The sequence below is a fragment of the Pleurodeles waltl genome, chromosome 4_1 (genome assembly GCF_031143425.1).
Source record: "Pleurodeles waltl isolate 20211129_DDA chromosome 4_1, aPleWal1.hap1.20221129, whole genome shotgun sequence".
Lineage (NCBI taxonomy): Eukaryota > Metazoa > Chordata > Amphibia > Caudata > Salamandridae > Pleurodeles > Pleurodeles waltl.
Window position 1 is genome coordinate 652,097,969 of NC_090442.1, and position 24,113 is coordinate 652,122,081.

At 42.3% G+C, this 24,113-nt stretch overlaps 1 protein-coding gene across 1 annotated transcript in view; it reads left to right on the top strand.

The window, feature by feature from the left end:
* Positions 1–368: 368 nt before the first annotated feature.
* The window catches only part of NDUFA12 (NADH:ubiquinone oxidoreductase subunit A12), a 119,550-nt gene continuing 95,805 nt past the window's right edge, over positions 369–24,113 (top strand). Inside the window, exon 1 of the mRNA XM_069229108.1 lies at positions 369–596. Within this exon, the coding sequence (XP_069085209.1) occupies positions 508–596 (89 nt within the window). The 5' untranslated portion in view covers positions 369–507. The remainder of the gene's footprint in view (positions 597–24,113) is intronic.

Sequence of the window (24,113 nt, forward strand, 5' to 3'; positions counted from 1 at the left end):
GGTGACTGAGGGAGGGGTGTTTTTTTTTTTTTTTTTTGCGAAATGGAGCGGCACTTCGCTCCACTACTTTAAAAAGGTATAAACCGTTGCTGCATTTAGTCCTGTTTATTTTTTTAATAGAACCAGCACCTCCAAAATACATTTTCAAGTGGACTGTTGCGTGTCTCGCAAACCTGCTAACATAGTTAAACGCTATTTATAAAACTACGAGGTGGCAAGTGAGAAGTATGTTTTCATTTTTATAATTTAAAGATGGGTGCCAGTTACTTTTAGAAGCGATGTTTTGAATTTTAAAAGTAAATAATAATACCCAAAACGTAATGCTTATATTTCACTTGATTTCTCGTTCCGCGAGCACTGACTGTGATTGTAGAAGCGGATAGAGCGCCCACTGGTGGTTGGAATATCGACTTCTAGGAACTGTATTGCCCCGGAACTGTTTACACACGTCTCGGCAGGGACAAATTACTCAGCTGCACAGCTCACCGGTTAATTTCAACAGCAAAGATGGCAGAGTACCTCCAGGTTTTGCGGCGCGCCTGGGGCCAGGTCACCGGTCACGGCGGAGTCCGTGGGACCATCTGGCAGCTCCTCAGGTAAAGGCAAGCGGCTGCGCATCGTGCCTATAACATGCCCTTAGATGAATTCAGACTTTCGAGTGCATCGCTTCCCCTATGTCACTTGTGTCACCTTGCATGGTACAAACTAATTGAAATGAAAAAGGGACTATATTGCTAAATAAGAGAGTGCTTTTTGGAATAGCAAGAGTCCCGGTACTCATAGCAGGATCTAACTTAAAAAGGTTCACTTTAAAGTTTTATTTTGTATTCGTGTGAGTAAAACAGGTTGAGATTAGATTTTGAGAGTCCCTGTATTTTGACCCTTTTTTCGGTAAGCATACCATCTAATAGTTTTGCTCGTAGAATGCTTATTTGTTATTACTCTAGAGGTAGCAGAGTTTGACATTGTTCGTAATGGTTAAGCGTTGTGCATACATAAGGCTTTCATATTTATTCTTTCTTGTCTTTTAACGTTTAGCACTTGGCAGAAACCCTCAACAATATGGCCTCCTCTGTTACGCTATTCTTAGTTTAACAGTCTGCAGTACCTTGGAAAGAGTATGCTCAAATCTAAAAGACAGTTTGATAGCTGTCATTCAGTAGCTTAAACGTTGTCTTAACTTATTGCTAAAAGTGTATGTGTGTATGTATGTGCTTCAGTAAGAAACTTGGTTGTCAAACGACATGTTAGATACAGTTTTCAACCCTATGAGCGTTTTAGGAATGTGAGAGCGAGTGGTACTGATGTGTAGCTCTGTTGAATTGGACAGAGATGTTTAAGAGTTCTTTAAAGGGTGACGTTTCGAGGTGTTCAGGGCGGATAATCCCCTTGTGGCCTACGTGAGGCGTTTGCTTGTTTGGAAGGTGAAGGTAATTTCAAGGAGAATGACCCTCTGACATAAGGATGAGTTCAGAGGCGTGTAAATAGCTACCAGGTTTTCAGTTTGCTTATGTGTGATATTTCCATGTTTATTTTGTGTTATGTCTGACATTATAATGCCTTGTATAGTTCGTCTCGTCATGATTATTAATTCTAATGCCCTGTGATTTAAAGTGGATACCACTTGAATGCATTAGCTTCCTCTCTCCCCCCTCTGTAGTTAGACGAGGACATTTCTTGAATAGATACGCCATTTCTATCGGGTATACATCAGAGGCAGAAGTTCGAGTTAACCCCTTCTCTGCCAGACCTTTCCCCCCTGTGCTGAGCCTTTTTCCCCCCCGCTATTTTTTTTTGGGGGGGGGGTTCACGCTTAGGCCCTCATAACTTTTTGTCCATATGAGCTACCCTCCCCAAATTTGCGTCCTTTTTTCCCAACGTCCTAGGGATTCTGGAGGTACCCAGAGTTTGTAGGTTCCCCTGCAGGAGACCAAGAAATTAGCCAAAATACAGCGAAAATGTCATTTTTTTAAAACAAAATGGGAAAAGGGGCTGCAGAAACAAGATTACGTTTTTCCCCCTGAAAATGGCATCAATAAAGGGTTTGAGGTGCTAAAATGACCATCTTCCCAGTTTTCAGGAACAGGCAGACTTGAATCAGACAACCACATTTTCCAACACAATTTTTGCATTTTATTGGGACAATACCCCATTTTTACTATTTTTTGGGCTTTCAGCCTCCTTCCAGTTAGTGACAGAAATGAGTGTGAAACCCATGCTTGATCCGGACAGCTAAACATTTCTGATTAGTAGACAAAATTCTGAATTCAGCAAGGGGTCATTTGTGTAGATCCTTCAAAGTGTTCCTACTGAAAGTAACAGCTAAAATAAAAAAAAATTGAAATTGAGGTGAAAAAAAGAGCAATTTCTGTTCACGTTTTCTTCTATAACTTTTTACAGCTATGGCAGATTTTTGAAAGCAATACACGTTATGTCTGCTGGACTCTTCTGGTTGCGGGGATATATAGAGCCAATAAAGGAGGTGCACCTTGCAGTGGGTTTTCACTATATACTTGATATGCAGCAATTAATTTGGTGAAATATAAAGAGTGAAAAATAGGTAGCAAGGAAATCTTTGAATTTCCAAAATGGGCACAAGATACGTTGTTGAGAAGCAGTGGTTATTTTCACATCTCTAAATTCCGGAGTTCCCATACTAGTATGTGAATTCCAGGGCATTTCTCAAATAGACATCTTTTTTACCCACTGTCATACATTTGGAAGGAAAAAATGTAGAGAAAGACAAGGGGCAATAACACTTGTTCTGCTATTCTGTGCTCCCCCAAGCCTCCCCCAAAAAAATGGTACCTCACTTGTGTGGGTAGGCCTAGGACCCGCAACAGGAAATGCAACATGGACACATCACATTTTTATATTGAAATCTGACATTTTTTTTTAGAAAGTGCCTAGGTGTGGATTTTGGCCTCTAGCTTATCGGGCTATGGAACCCTACCAAACCTGTGCATTTTTAAAAACTAGACGCCTAGGGGAACCCAGGATGGTGTAACTTGTGGCGCTCTTGCCAGGTTCTGTTACCCAGAATCCTTTGCAAAAACCTCAAAATATAGCAACAAACACTTTTCCCTCACTTTTCGGTGATTAAAAAGTTATGGAATCTGAGAGGAGCCACAAATTTCCTTCCACCCAGCATTCCCCCAAGTATCTCGATAAAAATCGTTCCTCACTTTTGTGGGGAGGCCTAGTTCCCGCAACAGGAAATGCCCTAAAACACAACATGGACACATCACAGTTTCCCAAAGAAAAACGACCTGTTTTTTGCAAAGTGCCTCCTAGCTGTGGATTTAGGCCTCTAGCTCATCCGGCACATAGGAAAACCCAGCAAACCTAGACATTTCTGTAAACTAGACACCTAGGGGAACACAGAATGGGGTAACTTGTGGCTCTCTCACCAGGTTCTGTTACCCACAATCCTTAGCAAACCTCAAAGTTTGGCAAAAAACACTTTTTCCTAACATTTCGGTGCTGCAAAGTTCTGGAATCTGAGGAGATTCACAAACTTCCTTCCACTATGCATTCCCACACATATCCTGAGAAAAATGGTACCTCACTCGTGTGGGTAGGCCTTGTGCCCGTGACAGGAAATGCCCCAAAACACTACATGGACACATCAAAATTATCAAATACAAAACTACCTGTTTTTGTGGTGGTGTGGAGGGGCACCTTAGTTCTTGGTCCTGGGCTCAGCAGTCATCTATGAAAACCTACCAAATCCAGACATTTCTGAAAACTAGACACCCGAGGGAGACCAGGGAGGTGTGACTTGTGTGGATCCCCAAGGGTTTTCTTACCCAGAATCCTCAGCAAACCTCAAATTTAGCTAAAAAAAAAATAAACCACATTTTCCCCACATTTCTGTGTGCGTGCACCACACTGGCACAAATTTCCTACCACCCAATGTTATCCTCAATCTCCCGATAAAAATGATACCTCACTTGTGTAGGTGGGCCAAGTGCCTATGACAGGGAAGAGCCAAAAACATACCGCAATTGAGGGGGAACCAAAGTGGGTCCAAAAGGGCAGTTTGGAAAAAGAAACGTTTTTAGGCTGACAAGTAGGGCAGAATCTTTATCAGTTTAGATACAACAATGCTGGGTGGTAGGAAGTTTGTGGATTCCGGAAGGTTCCATCACAAAAATGTGTGATTTCCAGCAAAGTTGGTGGGTTGCAGGGCATTGTGGGTAAGAAAATGGTGTGGGGTGCATGTGAAGCACACCACCCTGGACTCACTCAGATGTTTCGTTTTCAGATGTGTCTAGGTCTTGTAGATTTTTCTACATGGCAGCATCCAAAAGTCCAAAAAGTGCAGCCCTCACCATTCCAAGTGGGACGCTTTTGAGAGTGGGACAAATGTAAAACCAAAATCCAAAAATAATCAAATGTCATCTTGCTTGCCGTTTGGCTAAGATCTTTTAGTTTGCGGTGGGAGAGCTGAAAGACTGTTACCCCCTTCAGTTGGGGTGGGGGCATAACCATGCCCATACTGGTTGATAGCTACCACCCCACTATTTTTTTATTTCTTTTTAATTCCCTGGCATCTAGTAGCTTTCTGCCCCTCACCCCGGGAGAGGATCGGGGGTAATTGCCTCATCTGTCCACTGGTGGGCAGAACAACTTTGTCCCCATTTATTTGGGGTGGGGGTATGGCCACACCCTCACCCTCTTTTTTTTAAAACAATTCTTCCCTGGTCTCTGCTGGGCTTTCTGCCCCCCCTTTGGGGACAGGTGAGCCTTAAAAGGATAGGCTGATCTGCCCCCAAGAGGGGCAGAAATGGGCAACAGTAATGGGCCCCCACCCCAGGGAAAAAAAATATTTCTCTCTTTCTTTCTCTGTTTTGTTACAACACCTTCTGGGGGCAGATCGGCCTAATAGAAAGAGGCTGATCTTCCCCCGAGGGGGACAGAAATGTCCTAAAATAAATTCACTTCCCATCTGTAAACAAAAAAAGAAAGAAAAAAGCCCTGGTGCCTAGTGGTTTCTGCCCCCTCTTTGGGGCAGACCGGCCTAATTAAAATAGGCCGAACTGCCCCCAAGGGAGGGGGGGCAAAAATGGCCTAAAATAAATTTGCCTCCCAGGGGAGCGACCCTTGCCCAAGGGGTTGCTCCCCACTTATTAAAAAAATAAAAATCCCTCTAATTAAAATAGGCCGATCTGCCCCCGGGGGGACGGAAAAGGCCTAATTAAAAAATGCCCCACTTGGGAAGTGGCCCTGCCCAAGGGGCCACTCCCCTTATAAGTAAATATAAAAAGGGTGCCCTGGTGGCTAGTGGTGGGCATTTCTGCAGCCCGATCGCTTTAACCATTACGTCCCTGGCACAGAAGTGGTTAAGGCAATGCACACACTTCCCTTAGCCACAAGCCTCATGGTGGCTAGAGGAAAGCCATCCGTGCAAGAACGAGAAGGATTTTAAACCTCATTTAAAGCACTCACAACGAGTGGTGTCTTAAATTAAGGACTTAAAGAAGAAAACTGTGGTCTTTGGGCTCTACACTTGAACAGCACACAAGAGGGGTGGGCTTTACTCACTGCACCTGCACAGTATGTAAATTGGTTTTAGTGCATTTTGTTAACATAAAACAGTACCCCTGCAGGAGTACACAGACGAAAAGATACATCTAATGATTTGACATCTGACAATTGTTTCATAGAAGTAAGACATAACAACATAGACAATTGTGCAAAAGCATTTTCAAGGAAAGATCTGCATTTCCAGGCTAAGAAATAAACAAAGCGAATACCAAGTTACATCCCGTAGTTTTGTATATTTTGGAGGAGGAGGTTTGGAACGTTTTACTCCCTTCAATAGAAGACAGATTAATGGGTGTTCTCCCAGAGGTTTGTCATTGTTAAAATGATAATTCATGGAGATTGCTGATCTGTATATATTGATGGTTCTGTAGGACTTACCTGAGCTAGCTTCTGCAACTAGGAAATTAATGACATAGATTATATCCATTGAAAAAGAACTGATGCATCTTCCCACACTCCAGCGTGACCATAAAGCCCATGCTGATTTATAAGCCTTGGTTATTCCCGGGGCCTGGTGTTGTTAATGAATTCTGAAGCTTCTGACAAAATGAAGATGCCGTGTTGGGAAGACCTAAAACTTTCCAAGCTGAGAGTGTTAGGAAATTGTTGATTACAAGGTTGTGGGGAGATCCTGATGGATCAGGAAGAAGGTAAGGAAAAGACTGCAGAAGGACTGGGAAGTCCATTGTTAGTTCGAGAAGAGAGGGAAACCAGACTTGAGATTGCCAGAAGGGGACCACTATGACCAAAGTAGCTTTTTGACGTCTGACTTGGCCCAATACTCTGTTCATGATAAAAGGAGGAAAAGCACAATTGATTGCATTGGACCAGTCTTGCAAAAAAGCATCTGTTGCTCGCGCTAAGGGATCTCGCCACCAATGGAAGAAGCCTGGTAACTTGGAATTTAGGCAAGACGCAAAGAAATCTGTGTTGAAGGGGCCCCATTTGCCCATCACAATTTGAAATATCGAAGAATGGAGTTTCCAATCGCTTGAGTGTTTGAGATGGTGGGAGTGCCAGTCTGCAATGGAGTTTTGAATATCTGGAAGATACTCTGCTTCGAGAGAAATTATGTTGGAGAGACAGAACTCCCATAGGCTCTTTGCTAACTCTGCCAAAGGTTTTGATTTGGTACCCCCAAGGTGATTGATGTAGTGGACAGCAGAGACGTCCATGCAGAGAAGAATAGAACATTGTGCTTTGTGTTTTGCAAGGCTTTTGATTGCAAAGGAGCCTCCAAGCATCTCTAAACAATTGATGTGCAATTTCGACTCCTCTATGGACCATGTACCGCCAGTCGATATTGGTCAACAGTGGGCGCGCCAGCCCGTCAGGCTTGCATCTGATTTTAATACAATATCAGGTGCTGAGGCAAAGATGGTCTTGCCGTTTCAGGCGTCTAAATGGTCTATCCACCATTGACGCTCTAGACGGGACTCTGTGTCTAACTTTGAGGTCAGAATAGGCTAAACCTTTGCGTAGATGGAGAATTTTTAAACGTTGTAGAGCCTGATAGTGAAGGGGGTCCAGAAATATTGCTTGGATGGAGGAAGAAAGAAGACCTGCGATTCTTGCAAGGGATCTGAGGGGGATTTGATCTTTGAGGAGGGTGTCCAGGGGTTCTTTTTTGATTAAACTTACCTTTGAAATGGGAAGGTGAAGGGTAGAAGTAGAGGAATCTATTAAGAAACCTAGGAACTCTATTTGCTGAGTGGGAATCATTATTGATTTTTCAGAGTTTATCACAAAATCCAGATCTGAAAGAAGTGAGCTTAAGATGGGAGTAAAGTATTGGGAGTAAAGCATTTGAACAATTTGACTCATTAGGAGAATAACGTCTAGATATAGTATGAATCTTAGCTTCAGTATCTTCGTGAAATACCAGGGAGCCAAAGGAAGGGAGGAAAATTGATAGGCTTTTGTCTGCCACTGGAACTGAAGATATTTCCTGTGAGATGGATGAATGGGTATCGTGAGATAAGCATCTTTTAAATCTAGTCTCATCATCCAATCATCTGAGATTGTTCACAGGTCTTAGCTTTTTGTGTTTTTTTTGTACAAGAAAGATGAAACTTATGGGATCCGGAAGAGAGAGTTGAATTGCATTCTTCTTTTTTTTAAAGGGATTACATTTCTAAATATATGAGATTGGTCATTTCCGGGGAAAACTTTAGAGGGGGAGGAAAGACATTTTGAAATGGAGGAGAATAGAATTCTATGAGCTATCCCTGTATTGTATTTAGAACCCAAGGATCTGTTGTAATTGTTTACCATTTTGATAGAAAATATAGAAGAAGGGCTCCCTATGAAAAGGCCAGAAAAAAGGCTTACCTTGGAAAATATTGGACTTGAAATTCCATTGTCCATGGCCATGATATCTTCTGGACCTCTGAGGATAGAACTGGACGTTGTAGGTTGTGTTGAAGGAGCCTCTCCATCCCTGGTTGCGGTAGGCACAGCCTGTAAAGCTGATCCTGCCTCTACCGGCCCGTGCAAAAACCTGGTGATTGAAGACCTTTTTTAAAGATTGCTGTGCCTTGTCAATGGACGAAGATGTTGTGATGTCGTGACTGAGGTCTTAGAAGAATGAGTCGCCAAGAGTTGACCTTCTGCTTGTATAACAGGATCGAGGGTGGCTAGATTGGCGAGTTTCAGGTCTAATTTTAATAATAATAAACCTTTCCTTCCTTCATGGATAATAGCCTAGTTGCCATTGCCCAATAAAGAAAATGCTCTTTGAATCCATAAAAATAGGTCTGAAGGACTGATGTGGGCATTGTCCAATCCAGCTGATTCAGCCAAATCAAAAATATGTGCGAGTGGGCCCACCACATCCAAATAACTTATCCAGGCAGGTTGACCAGTATGTTGACACCTTTCTGCAGATCTTTTCCAAATTTGGAGAAAAAAGTAATTAGGAATTGGTCGATAGAAGGAGTAACAGTGATGTTGGAAGGTACAGAAGGTCTAATACATTCAGATTTTAGTTTTGCTCGTGTTTGTCTAATGGGAGATGAAGGCGAGAAGAAATATATTCCCCAGCATGGGAGGCCGGTAACCTCTCTGTATAATTAGGGTGGTGAATGAGGGAAACGTCAAACATAGGAACCCCTTCGGAATCCTTAATGGTATTGGAAAGAAAAGGATCAAGGTTGATTAATTTGCTTTTCCTAGAAGGAGGAGGGGAAGCGATAGCATCATTGTCACCAGCCATGTCGGATTTGTCCATATCGTCATCTGTGTCCAAGATTTTTGAAATAATTATTATTTTTGGCACTTCATCCACGTTTTATTTTAGAATGTAAATTGGAAGAATTTTTTTAAATCATCAAAAGTATTGTCCTCAGGGATGTGGAATTCCTATCACCTGACGCCCGGGACATCTTGTTTGGGGTCAAGGGCAACAAGTTTTTATGTTTACTTTGTCCTTGGGACAAGTAGGCCCAACCCCCTGCAGCACAACCCCTTTGGCTGCCTGTTTACAGAGAGTGGAACTCTCTGCAGTTGAGGTAATGTGTTTCCAAAAGATAATGCTGTTCGAACTTGTATTTATGGTTCATTATTTGAAAGCCTTCATTATTAGGGTGAGTGCTGTAAATAAATGTTTTAAGGTCACACTTCACTACTGACGTTGGTTCCAGTACAAAAAAAACAAAACGTGTACACACATGTTGTAAAAGTTTAGGCTAAGTATAATGCTCCCAGAATGCTCTCTGATTATATGCAAATGAAGTGTCATTTAGTAAAATGTGTTGATGCATGCTAGTATTTCCCAAAAATATTTCTAATGGAAAATCAGTGTAACCATTTTCAACACGATTATGGGAAGCATGAAAATAAACAAACACTGACAAAGCCAACTGATCTGACATATTTTTATAAGTCTTTTAGCTTCATCAATGCGTGTCTTGTTTTGACATGGCTTTTGTAACACTTTATTGTTGTGGGAGCTACCAGGCCCTCAACATTGTAACAAACATTGGCAAAACCCCCCCCAAAAAGTTTTTGAACTCTTAAAGCACACGTTGCCACCAGCGGCATAACGAAGGCCCCGCAGCCGCCCTCCTGGGGGCCCCTTCAGCACAGCACCTGCCCTGAGTGAGTCTGGAGAGGGGGCTCCTCCATGTTCTTTGCATAGGGGCACCCTCCAGTTTCGTTACGTCACTGATTGCCACTGTAGTTTCTGACACTGAACAAAACTACTTTGTGTGACAATATGCTCCTTGTGGAAGAGCAGAATGCGATCACTCACAGTAAACCCAGCGGAAAGAGCGAGAAATAGAAGTTTAATAAAAACAAAATGTCTTTGTTAACACCAGACCTAATTAGGGACCAAGACCCACATCTAGGTAGCTTTTTGCATGTCGCAAACAGCGACTTTCGCTGTTTGCGACGTGCAAAAAGCACATTGCGATGCACTAACCCAGTTTTGCGATTCAGTAACCTGGTTACCGAATCACAAAACGGGTTTGCGACTCGCAATTAGTAAGGGGTGTTCCCTTCCTAATTGCAACTCGCAGTGCAATGTAGGATTGTTTTGTGACCGCGAACGCAGGCGCAAACCATTCGCAGTTTGCACCCATTTCAAATGGGTGCTAACACTTTCGCAAAAGGGAAGGGATCCCCATGGGACCCCTTCCCCATTGTGAATGTCACTGTAAAAAAATTTTCAGAGCAGGCAGTGGTCCTGCGGACCACTGCCTGCTCTGAAAAAATGAAACGAAAACGTTTCATTTTTCGTTTTTGTTATGCATCTCGTTTTCCTTTAAGGAAAACGGGCTGCATTACAAAAAAAAACCCCAAAAACTGCTTTATTGAAAAGCAGTCACAAACATGGTGGTCTGCTGTCTCCAGCAGGCCACCATTCGCGAGGGGGTCACAAATTGCGACCCACCTCATGATTATTCATGATGTGGGCATTTGCGAAGCCCTTGCGAATCACAGATGGTGTCAAGGACACCATCCTACATTCGGATTTGCGACTCGCAATTTGCAGGTCACAAATCTGAACCTACCTACATGTGGCCCCAAATTCTTAAAGAAAGTCACAAAAGTGCACCCATGGTATATGTCGTACCCCTATAAAATATTTGTGAACTGTATTTTAGCATGGGTAAATATGATGTGTAGATTTGCTCATGTGAAAATCTATTGAGCATTTGCAAGTTCATTTTCCCTCCAGGCACTTTCTTCCCAACCCTGGAAGAAGTTCTAATTCTGCCATTGTCAGGAGTAAATGTCCAACCTTTCTTATTATGGGAAAATATTAGAGAGAAGCTGGTAAAAAAATTTAAAACATGCAGGTTGGTAGGTTTGCAGACTCAAAGGCATTCCAGCCCTGGAACTATTGCTTACTGCTTCCTCCAGCCCCAGTATGCAGATCTGCAGAAAGGTGGCAAAATAAGGAAATTGCTACAGTAGGGATTGAAACTCCAAGTATTCAAGCCCTACTATAGTAGTAGCCCTGGCATAATCAGAGAGGCTATTAATTGCTGCCATAATTTGTCGCCACACTACATGGCACCAAAGGGACAAGTAGATCTTTTTACAGGACAAGTAGATTTGAGAAGCAACCTGTCCCCTGGACAAGTAGATATTTTAATAAATTCCACACCCCTGCTCCTCCTTGGAAGGAGGCCTTGGAGGAAGTAAGTCCTCATTCTGGTGTGAGAAAACCTTACTATTCGATCGCGTGCTGTCGTTAGTGGTACATTTCTTTTTTTGTAGGTAGCGGTATTCGCGTTTTCTGCTCTCCCCCGCAGAATGGGCCAATAAAATCTTGGACATCATATTTATTACGATATTTTCAATGTTCTTAGAATTTTTTTCCATTGAAGCCTGAAGGGCTTGTTCCACAGAGGACTGACTAAAATTATTTAATTCTTCTTTATAAGCTTTCCCATCGTCATCCATGTTGGGCGTTAAAGGGGAGCTAGCTAATGCCATTTTAACTATGAGCAGGGTAAGATTGTTGGCAGGTAAGAGGCTAATCCAGCCAGAAAGCAAAGAGGCGGGGAAAAATGAAGAGAAAACACTCCCCTGAGGCGTGTTCTGGAGGATTGAAATGCCGGTTTCAAAGAAAAGAGGCAGTGACTGAGGCTGCATCCCTTCCGATGAAGCGGAGATCAGAAAAGACGGAAAACAGAGACCAACAGTGTGGCAATGAAGCAGGGAAGAGGAGTGTGAAGCAAACGGACAAAGCGGTAAGGCGTTGCAATGGTTGAAACCGTGCAGATGCGTGAGCTGTTAACAGAGGAAAATGGTGAGCGCGAGTCCCGCAGAAAGGAGGAATGGGGGCACGTCTGGAGGCAAAAATAAACAGAAGCGCAGTGCGTCAGAAAACGGAACGAACGGAAAACGTTCCGAGATTATAATACCAGTAGCACAACATACATAAATAAAATGATCATATAACCTTCAAATAATGAATTCACAAGGAAATTAGAGCACTTATCTTGACTGTGAGCAGCAAGAAAAGAGGGCTGCTTGCAGTTAAGAGTTTACTCTATAGTCAATTGTATTACCTTATTGGTGCTTACTATCGTTATGATCTTATCCCATTGGCCAGCCTGTTGCTGAGCATTTTGGGTATTTGTAGTTCTTGACTACTGCTGTAATATTATAGCAAGATTAGAAGGCATAATAGGAGGCTGTGGTCTTGACATAAAATTTAGGGTACCGACACATAGGGCCTGCAGCTTGCCAACGCATCATACTGAAATTATGACTAACAGAATAAAAGCCTTCCAGAAAAGCACATTCGTTCAGCAGGACATGTTATGTCCAAGACTAGGTTCAGATCAAAAGACCCCCTTTGCAGCTGCACTGGAGGAAATGGTTGCATCACGTCTGTCACATTACTTTGAGGACCTTACCTTGATTCCTGTTAAGGTAAGCCTTATGTGCTGTCTATAACTGTCCACCTGCACTTTTGATTTGTCCACAACCTGTGCTGTGAGGGGGTTTGACCATCCACAGAGCATGTGAGGAGAGAAATCTTCTTTGGAAGGGTCACATAACCAAATACTAGCTACTTGCTCCAGTGTCATGCTTTGGTGAAGGATTTTGTGCAGCTGCCAGATTGTCTAGATTTTCTTTGGAGGTCCCCAGATGAGCAAAGCCAATCTGTGGGAGCCAAATGCTCATGTTGAGCAATGGCAGGGAGGCAGAAGTGGTGGCCCACCTTTCATGGGGAGGATCTTCCTCTCCTAAGGAAGGCAGATATGCTTTCTCTGAAACATATGGAGAAGGTGTGAGAATCAGTCTTGGAAGCCCATTTCTGATCCACAGCAAATACTAAGCACCTTAGGTTGTTGTTTGTTCCTGGTATTTCTTGGGGCCCTGGTAATTAAAGATGTTGGAGGCAAGTCATAAAACATCTTTGTGGATCTCACACTAGTGGGAAGAGGGGAGACTAATGCTCAGGTTATTGGCCCTGGTGTTGTCACTCACATGAACAGACAACAGTAGAATTATGCCATGTTTGATAGCCTGTCCTACAGCTCCATTGCTACCCTCAGATTTAATGGATCATGAGCCCCTTAGTTTTCAAATAGAAGGCAGTGGTGCTTTCCGTGGGCACCATCCCAACTCTGGATGTAACCACTGGTTAAAAGCTTTAAGTGATATTGCTATGAGGGCCTTGCATGTTTATAGGAATCTAGGCATGGGATCCTAGTGCCAATCCTCAAGTATGTACCAAAGGACAGATGTAACCTCAAGTTTGTAATTTGACTCCAGTGGAAGCCTTTGTGCTCTTTTGGGGAAAATAGGGCATGGTATTGAGAGAAAGGAGGGAAAACAACTAGTGTCTCCCTGGGGTAAGTAAGGCTTTTTAGGCAGGCGGGCATTAACTTGCAGGTCTCATCAGGTCCGGATTCACACACTCCCCATACAACACAGAAATTATATTTAAATGATTGACAAGAATGATTAGCATGGGTAAACCAATGTCCACTCTTACAGAATGTTTGGATCCAGAAATGACTATGTTTTTCAACACAAACAACGGTAAGAAAGCAAAGGAGTACCAGTGATCCCTCCTGCAATGACATCACGCTAATTTAGTGGAGTGCAAGCTGTGGCTTGTTTTTATTAATGAAGTTCCCTAAATGCTACGCAGCAATGCTTTTTGCAGACCTGTGCATCCATATAACCAAATGCAACTAGCCACGACGTGAAAAGCCATGATTTCAGACTATTTATGTCTATTGATGAATAGCAGCCAGTGTGCTGGTTTGATGTTGAATTCTACATGCAGATTGTAACGAGGTTATAACACAGTGCACTAAAGCAGACTGATACCAACCGGTTGGATTATTACATGCTGCATGCCCAGGGCAGTGAAGGAGGCCTCCCCAGGCTTCTCGTTTATTTACCTATGGTAGTCTCCCCGTTTCTCATCGTGGAGAAAACGTCAGATAACATGAAAGGCGCACCAAGGCTTCTCCTTCACAGCAATATCAGGACCCAGTGATTACGTTGTCCTAAATGATGCATCTGGTATTACTTAAGATTTATCTTTATTTCGGAAGAGTTGGCACCTTTCCGAGAAAAAATACTGGTTATTTGTTTGCTGTTACTTGTGTTACATTTTCGAATTCTTTCGTAACATGGCAGTTATTTCGCTTTACATCTAATCCTTCTGAAACGTATTAGACAGCTGTGTTTTTTTTTTTAACCGATTTCTTTATGTACGCTATTTAGGTTCATGTTTAAGAATAGAAACAATAATTTTCCCAGTATTTTTACTGTCCTGCGCGTAAAAATACAGGCCAGGCTGGTACAGATCCAGCCAGATGGCAATCCTATTTGAGAGTTATTTGCAGAAACATTTCTTCCATGAGTTATTGCATTTGGTGAGGAAATAGCATAAACTAAATTATGATACATCTCTCTGAGCCCTATGTAATTATTTGTTTTTATGGACTAGATTTTTTTGCAGTTTTAGATTTTTTTTGGCTTATCAGCCGAATAAAGGACAATAGCTCACCGAGTTAGCAAAAGCTTTTTCGAGGTGCTGAAATTGTTTTCTTGTGCTGCATGCATGCCAACAGTCCCGATATTTTTTTTAAGCCACGTACATAATCCTCCATTTCATTGTACGTCAATAAGGAATTAATTTCGCACAAATAGTTTTGTAAATCTTCCTCATCTATTTCTCAAATATTGGCATGTATCTGTTGCAATATGAATCTTTCATACATTTGTTCTATGTTATATCATTACTTCTGAACATTGCTATACGATCCCTCTCAGACAGTAAGGAAAAAAGCCAAGAGATTAACAGTTATATGGGCTGAGGTGTATTTTTGCAAGCCCAATGCAAGTAAAACAAAACTGACCGATTGTAGGGACGTACTGTGGTGACCTCATTATCCCCCCCTCCCACAAATCATGAAAGTGACAACTTCTGTGATGGCCTGGATCTTCCTATGAGTAGAAACACTATGACTTGAGTAGTGACCGCTAACGTGATGTGGTCTAGTGGCACTCTGAAGTAGCATTGCTGCTGCGTAGGATTTCAAAGCCACCCAACATCCCGACCTTTCCCATCTTCTCAATACATATCATCCTCTACTTTCCTTTACTTCCTGTTTAGCACGAAAAAGCAGCCTTCAGGTGGCATAGCCACAAATGTTCTCTTTTCCTTTCTCTGCCTTCCCACATTCCTTTTTTCTAGTTACTATATCTGTTCTCTCTCAATGCTTTGAAGCCATCTTGGAAAGTAGCATCATTGCCAAAGGAACAACTAGCTTGTTCCCTTTTTCCTTATTCCTCCTTTCTTTTCTTTCATAGCACTGTAAAGCAGCTTAAGGGTGTCCTAAGGCGTATGCAAGCAAAAGCATGTATGTAGTGATAAAGGTCGAAGCTGCGTACATTTAATGCAGCTTATTGTAACTGTGCTAGACTACCCTGCTGTAGGATGAGAATCCAGGATTATGCACATTCAGTAGGTAATAAATGGGACCGTCTGTTTTGTTACAATTTTTTGAAGTCTTGTCTTCCTAATATCTGTGGAGTAAAATATCCATTACATCGTTGCTTTGCTTGTCAGACCATAGCCCTTAAAACCATGACATTAGTAAACTGCCTCAAAACCATGACATTAGTAAACTGCCTCAAAGCTACTTCCAGCTAAAATTAATACAAATCCAGAGTTTTTTTTCCAGATTTCAAGCAGATCTTTGGAGTGGTCAATACCGCTGGTTTTGGTAGATTATATGCTGCATTCGCTTGCTTAGTGAATTGTTGTACACATAGTCTTAATTGCAGTGAACAGAGACCCTTCTTTGCCACACGCATAGAAAAAATATTAGAGGGAACATTGCTTGTGGTTAGTGCGTTTGTCTTGTTCCGTTGCTTCTATGTAATGGTTATGGTTATGAGCTGTTACATAGGAGTTCCCTTGATGTTTTTGGGTTTGTAGTCTAATTGAGGGCTTCCTTTGCCTTTACCCCCTTTCTTCGTTATGATGATTCCCGGAGTCGTTAGGCTAGACAGGACTTTAGTCCTATTTTTCCTCTTTTGCAAATCGTTGATTCCTATGTTTATTGTTTTCAGGGAGATACTAGTCAGACTGGAACATTATTGCAGCTAGATAGCTACTATATTTGGAGTGTGCATGATATATTTAGAACATATGTTCTTCAGTAGCCATCTATCCTATAGTTCCCAGTTGGCTCCAGTCGGGGCTATACCAGTTTGCTTAGAGGGTGTTATTGAAGTTGTCCAGTGTGTGTTGCTGCCTAGGTTGGATTAGAATGGCCTCTGCTACCCCGAGTACCTATTTGTTATATTAGCGAAGGGTAATAGCTTAGGTAGCTAGATGTGTTCTAACCTAAGAAGGTTGTGTTAGTGGTCTCCTGTAGTTCTCGTGGTTCCCAGCTGGTTTCAGCTGGCTCTGTGCCACCTGACCAGACTGAATCTTGTAGCTCAGTGCAGTTCAAATGTAAATCCCCAGTTTAGTTTAATAATCCTGGGATGATTGCTCAGGACTAGTTGGAGCAGCCAGTTAGGGTAGCCCCTGTTTAGTTAGGCTTGCCTAATTTGTTTAACATGCTTAATTGTTCTAGCAGTGTATGAGTATCTACAATAAGTAAGTAGGTGCTGACAGTGTGGGTCAGGTGGTTTGGGGGGGGGGGGGAGGGGGAAGGAGAGCCTGCTGGTCAAGATGCATTATTTTCGATCTTTCTCGTTGCAGGTTCTTTCTTGGTAGCTTGGCATTTACATTTGCATGTCTACACCTTGTTGCTGCCTTTCCCTCGCTGTACATCAGTCCACCGGGACTCGTGGGTGGGGAGGTGTACTCTCAAATATGCTGGGGCTTCTGTTTGGGATGCTTTGCCCCTGCAGCTCATTGTTTGCCATTCCCAGTCCTGCTGTTCGCAGTAGCTGCTTGTCTTCTCCGATTGTGAGGAAGTGAGATGTAGCCTTTTGTGATGCAAGGGAGCGCCAATCCACTAATCTGCATCGGTCCAAGTTAGGTGCACCTGCCTTGCCATGTGCATCGTCCCAAATAGAGCTGCACCTGCCTTGCTTTATGCATTGGCCCGAGGTTAGGATGCACTTACTTTGCCGAGCATCTGCTCAGAAGTAGACCACGATTGAGGAGGATGCCAGTCTACAGCACTAGAGCCATCCGAGTGACACTTGCTAACGCGTCCCTTTATGATTAATTTACTCACTTTGGGACTTGTTTTAGGCCAATAAATCTTTTGACCCTGATTGAAGACACCTTAGGACGAGATAGCTAATCAGCATGTCAATCAATATGTCAATAACGTCATCAATATTTATTATAACAATGCAATTCACCTTAGTTAATGACATTTAATGAAACTCATAAACACCATGACCTTTCAGTCATGAATAACCACACCAGAATAATATGAATTTTGTGATATTTATTCCCTATTGATTACAATTCTACTAGTAAGTTTATTAGTCTCAAAACCAAGAAACACATTAGCATAGTCACAATATGGCAACACTGATAAGATTTCATCAAAGCAAGAATCACGAACATTAGAATATAACACGGCGTCAGCATAGGTTATCCTCAGCAGAATATCATTATCACGTTATTCAACAAAGCATAGATTCAGTCATTTGTCTATTTGCGTCAGTTTAGTGAACCCCTCTCGACTAACCTCTAATTAGCATTGGCATGTTGGGCTTCATGCAAGACAATATAGTAACATCAATTTGGAAAAACATCTAACTATGGTCTCTGTCAAAAGAAGCAGTTGGTACCTAGAAAGGAAAAGCAAACAGATAATCACAATTTCATTGTCATATAGTTACCCTCAGTTTGGGGTCAGCACTCAGGTTCGGTCTTCGTCCTCAGGACATCAGTTGAGTTGCCATCAGGAATTCAGCAATCAGGTAAAAGGGGGCACTTCCCTCATAAGGGGGTAAAGTGTATACGGGCAATCTAAGGGCAAGGATGGTTCTAACAAAAAATAGCAAGTCACTAAGCAAAGTGACAAAGTGTCTGGATCATAGCAAAGCGCATCAGCATCTCCCCCTCTCCTAGTCTCCTACTCCCTAGTTCTAATTTACTTCCTGGTGTCAAGGGTTTTTATCCCCTTTTCGTTGTACATTCCCCTAAAATCTGGTTGGACAAGGGGTTGCACCCCACTATCTTTAACCAATTAACTTCACATTAGCTCATCGAATTTGTCACCCCATAACAGTTCTCACGTATTTTATTGGTCCTTATGATTGACGTCTTTAGCGGGTGGAATGTCCGGTATGATTTCATAGTCTTGTGGTCCTTTGCACATCTTCGGTCAGTGGCTCCATTGTCTGTACCGGTTCAGGCGACCTTGTACCTATGACTGGTCTACGGTGTTGCATTCAGCGAAAATGTTTCTATAAGCAAGTCGAATTTCATGAGAAAGGATCTACTACAGTTACATTCAGCTGCTAGTCTAGAGAAAAAAAAACAAGAGTTCATGTCCTTCAGCAAGTCAGCACACTGCACGTTAGAAAAACATAATTTAATATGAGAGTCAGGCAGCTAGGCCTTGACTCATGCTAACTAAGGCCTAATGATTTATTAGCAAAACTCTTACATATGTCTATTATTATTAGTGTAAAATCATATAATTTCAACATTATTAGTCAGTTTTTTTTAGTCCCCGTATATATTGGCGGCCACCCCCCGTGGGCACATTTTAAGCGCACGTTATAACAAAATATATTAATACAGTTTCTATGCGGCATTATTATACATTAGTTCATAAACATTTCATGTTAATATAGATTATATAAGCTACGCTCTCTGTCCCTCCTCTGATGACACTTGTCATCACACAAACCTTTCCCTTAACCTTTCACCTTGCACATAATGCGCATTTCAATATCCTTCCTTTGTGTGAGCTTTCCCAAATTTCATTAAACATTTTCTCCCTTTCATTTTCTTAATTTCTTTTATTTCGTTTTGTCAAATTTCGTTTAATTCTTTCATTAATTTTGCATGATCCCCATAATCCCAATAAACAAATCAGATCAATAGGCCCCCTAATATTTTTGCAAGAACCCCATTCCAAATATTACTAAACCAATTCCCTACTCTGGTAATTCCTTTCCAAACTTTCTCCCAAACTCCAGGTTCCTTCAGTTCCTTCAAATCTGCACTATCTCTTGTTAGGTTAGGAAGCATACTTCTAATCTTTTTGCTATTATCTGGTATGAACGCACAACAATGGCGCTCATTAAGCATCTTACAGACTCCGCCGCTCTTCGCTAAAAGAATGTCTAAAGCAAGCTGTTTTTGAAGAGTCATAGCCCTCTCCGCAGCAAGTTCAGTATCCATCAGGAGCCCCTGTGAAGTTTGTCAGCATGTTATCCACAATAGTAGACAATTTTTGAATCTTTATGGAGTTTAAGATAACCCCTACTAAAGGAATTATGGCTCAAAATATGTCAACAACGACAGCAGCCGCTGTCTCTCGTTTTTGTCTAGCATGTTGTAATTCATACATTTTAGGAATTTGCTTTAAGTCATCAATCTGGTAGATCTTTGGGAAAACTATTCCCAAATAACATGTCCCATACCATCCCTTTGGAAGACGGTAATAAACATTAAGTCCACATATGTAATAGATCCCAGGGATCGCTGTATCCTGTCCATTTAACATGAATGTCCATTTACTCTGAAACAAAAACACATGCCTGCATTCACTCGTTCCCACAAATGAAGTGTTGTGCTAAGATTTTGGACTATATATACAAAGCCTACCTGCATGTAATGCATCTATAGCTAACTTGCCCTGTGTCTTTATTGCAGTGCAAGCATAATCATTTGCATGCGTGCGTTTTTCGAATCCATTTTCTAGCCTTTCTTTTAATGCCTTTCGTCTATCATCAGTGTGATCTAAAAAGCTCTTCTCTGCAGGTGTTAGCAAGGAGGTTAGATTATTGCGGTGCGCATAAGCTGTCCCAAATGTTCGTGTCGGCTCAAATAAACCTCTAACTAATTTTATGCTGTGTTCTTTAGCTAATTTGTTTAGAAACTCAATCACAGGTACAAAAGAAAACACTACATCGAGGTTAGAGTAGAAGTATTGCACATGCTCTTGATCATAGAATCTTGTTAGTAGCAAGCTACAGCTTATCCTGTAAGTTAGCGACCAGCTATGATAGGTAACCCCTTATTGTACTGACGAAGGAATCTTTGTGCACACATAACAATTCTTTGCATCCATTGTGTCAACATATTCATTCAACAAGCGATAGAAAACATTAGTAGATAGTTCCCCTTTTGAATTAGTTCCCTCATGCAAGTATTTTGCATCTTGCCCAAACTTTTTCCACGGTGTTAGTGTAGCAGTCTCACGTTTTGAAGCATTGTTCGTCACTTTCTTTTCTATCCATGGCATTCCCACAATCACACCTATAATTATTATTGCACACACAATACCTAGAATAACACTCAACCAACCACACATTCTACCCTTTTTACTCTTACTCTTAGTGTAACTCATGATCTGTAAAGAATCAGATAGCAGAATAATATAAGGCAAACAATCAACTTGAGGACGATATAAAAGCTCTTTTTTTTTGTCTTGTGCAAAGTCTCTCTCTCTCTCTCTGCGAATATTTATAGCGTTTCACTCACTCCAGGACCCTTTGTCAAATCAGGTTTAGCAGTTTGTCATAATCGGTTTTTAAAGTCAATTCAGGTATCAGTGTCACATCCGGTAATTTATCAGTCTCTTTTTTCAGCTTCTCAGCTTTCAATTTTAATTTCGATTATTTTAACACAGTCTCTTTCTAAAGCTGAATTCAGGTGCCGTAGTATTGACCTGGTACCTCACGATCAAAACAGAATGCCAAGAATTCCTGTTGCCATTCAGCTGTTGTTGCGTATGCCCATTCAGGACCTGCGTACCTCCTGTTTGCGACTCTTTTTCTTTTCAGTCTGCGTTCACTTTGTAACTCTCCTTCACTGAGATCCTCTTTTCTGGTTGTGTCAACTTCTTCCTCTATTGTGTCTCCTGGGATCACTTTCTCTATTGCAGCTTGTTGTTTCGGCCAGTTATCTCCTTTATGCGTTTTCTTCTTGCTTGACTTTTCAGAACGTTGAACAGCGCCCTCCTCTTGTGCTATGGTTTTTTCTCTTGATGGACCTGCAACCGGCTCAGGAGGAGTCAGTTCACTTTGACCTCCCTCTGCTTCTTCCCCCTCGCCTTCAGGGTCTGTTACGGGCTCAACTTCAAACCCAAATCCGTCTGCTTCTGGGAGAACCTCTCTTTGCGTCGGTTCCCCTGTTACCTCAGCTGAGATAGGCTCATTGTCATCCCTCTGGAACTCACTTTGAGTGACCGAGCCGTCCTCAGTGGGCTCTCCTTCAGTCTCAGTTCCCCTTTGAATACTCTCCGGCCCTGAGACTTCCTTTTCTGCAACTGTTGTCTTGGATACTTCAAGTTCCTCATCAGTTGGACACGTCACCCTCTTTGTGTGACTGGCATGTATCCAATTCGGAACACCTGCACATTTCACAGCAGTAGTGGTAGTCAGTATTACTTGATATGGCCCCTTCCAACGCGGCTCCAAACACGACTTCCTCACGTGTTTCTTGACAACAACCCAGTCACTGGCTTTCAAGGTGTGAGCTGGATCACTGATCGTGGCAATGTGTTAGACTCCACCTGGTGAGAAAAAGAGCGGACCACATCAGCCAGACCCTTGCAGCAGTCCAACACCCTATCATCCGTGATATTTACAAGAGCATTTGCAGGTACTGCGGGCAATCTCATCACTCTGCCCATCAGTATCTCATGAGGAGATAGTCCTGTTTTCTTGTCAGGTGTATTTCTCATTGACATCAGCACTAAGGGCAATGCATCTGGCCATTTCAAATTGGTAGCTGCGCACATTTTTGCCATTTGTGACTTCAAGGTACCATTCATCTGTTCCACTAGTCCTGATGCTTCAGGGCGATAGCTACAATGCAGCTTCTGCTTAATGTTCAGTGCAGCACACAAGAGCTTTATCACCTCATTTTCGAAGTGTCTGCCCCTATCGGATTCTAAAGAGATCGGGAATCCAAAACGTGGTATTAACTCTCTAAGCAACAGCTTTGCTACTGTGAGACTGTCATTCCTAGGTGTGGGGTAAGCTTCAATCCAATGACTGAACACACACACAATCACCAACACATATCTCAGTCCTCCACACACAGGCATCTCAATGAAGTCCATCTGCATCCTGCTAAATGGACCGCCAGCTCTCCCAACGTGGCTCATATTCACCACCGTCCCTTTTCCTGCATTGATCTGTTGACAGATGATGCACCTGTGACAGATAACTTCTGCAGCTTGTCTGAATTTTGGATTGAACCAATCAATTTTGAACAATCTGATCATTGCATCTCTCCCTATATGGGCTTGGCCATTATAGAACCTTGCAAACTGTGATAGGAGACTGTTTGGCAAAACCATTTTCCCCTCATCTGAGACCCATATATCATCAGCTCTTTGTACACAGTGCATTCTCTGCCAGGAACGTTTCTCTTCTTTGCCAGCACGTCCCTGCAGTAATTTTAGCTCGTCTAATGTGTCAACCACCGTCAATGCGAAATTCACACATGTTTCATTTTCAGTTTCAGGTAACAATTCCCACTGATCTTGGAACGATATACAGTTCAATGCGCAAAACCTTGCGACTTGATCTGCATAGCCGTTTCCCATTGACGCAAAGTCCTGTGACTTAACATGAGCATTGCATTTCATCACGGCAATTTCAAGAGGTAACTGAATCGCATGCAACAAATCCTTAATCTTTTCACCATTTTTCACTGGTGAACCAGAAGAGGTCATGAAACCCCTCTGTGACCATAGTTGGCCAAGATCATGTACAATGCCGAATCCGTATCTGCTGTCAGTATAGATAGTGACTTTCAGGTTTTCAGCTGCGTGGCATGCCTTAGTAAGGGCAATTAATTCAGCCACTTGTGCAGAGTACACTCTTTCGAGCCAGGAAGCTTCTAGAATACTGGTGATTGTACACACGGCATACCCAGCTCTCAGTACTCCCACTGAGTCTCTCAAGCATGAACCATCAACAAATAGAATGTAATCATTTTCTTCCGAGTGTCTTTGATGTCAGGTATTGGTTTGGTGCATAGTTCTGTTACCTCAAGACAATCATGTTCACTTCCTCAGCATCATTAATGTCTGCATTTTCAATAGGAAGTAAAGTTGCCGGGTTCAATACAGTACATCTCTTGAGGGAAACATTCTGAGACCCCAGTAGAACGGTCTTGTATCTAGTCAGCCTAGCATTTGTCATATGCTGTGTTTTGGTTCGGGTTAGCAAAATTTCAACTGAATGAGGAACCATTACAGTTAAGGGATGTCCAATCACTATGCCTTCACACTGTGTGAGGCTTTGACCAACTGCTGCAACTGCACGCAAACAACCCGGTAAGGCTGCTGCGACTGGGTCCAAAGTAGCTGAAGAATATGCTACTGGACGGTTTGCACCTCCATGGACCTGTGTTAAAACAGACAAAACATGCATCACGTTCATGACAAAACAGTAGAAAAGGCTTTGTGTAATCAGGCATACCTAAAGCTGGTGCCCTGCACATACATTCCCTCAACTCCATGAATGCTTTCATTTCTTTTTTGGACAAGATTATGTTACCCGGGTCATCCTGATCTTCCCTGCCTGTCAGTTTTATCAGTGGGTTGGAGATAATCGAGAAGTTGGGAATCCACTGACGACAGTAGCCCACCATTCCCAGAAACATTCTGACATCTCTCTTGGTTGTCGGGGGATTCATCTGCAGTATGGCTGTCACTCTTTCTTTGGATATTTTTCTCGACCCTTTCTCAATTAGGTGACCTAAGTACTTCACCTCTCTCTGGCAGTATAGCAGGTTTTTTTGGAGACACTTTGTCTGTTCTTTCCCAAATGGTTCAGTAGGGCAATTGTGTCATACCTGCAGTCGTCTTTTGTTTTGGACGCAATTAACAAATCATCAATGTACTGTACTCGAGTCAAACTGAAAGGCAGTTCTAAGGACTCCAAGTCCTTCTTCAATATCT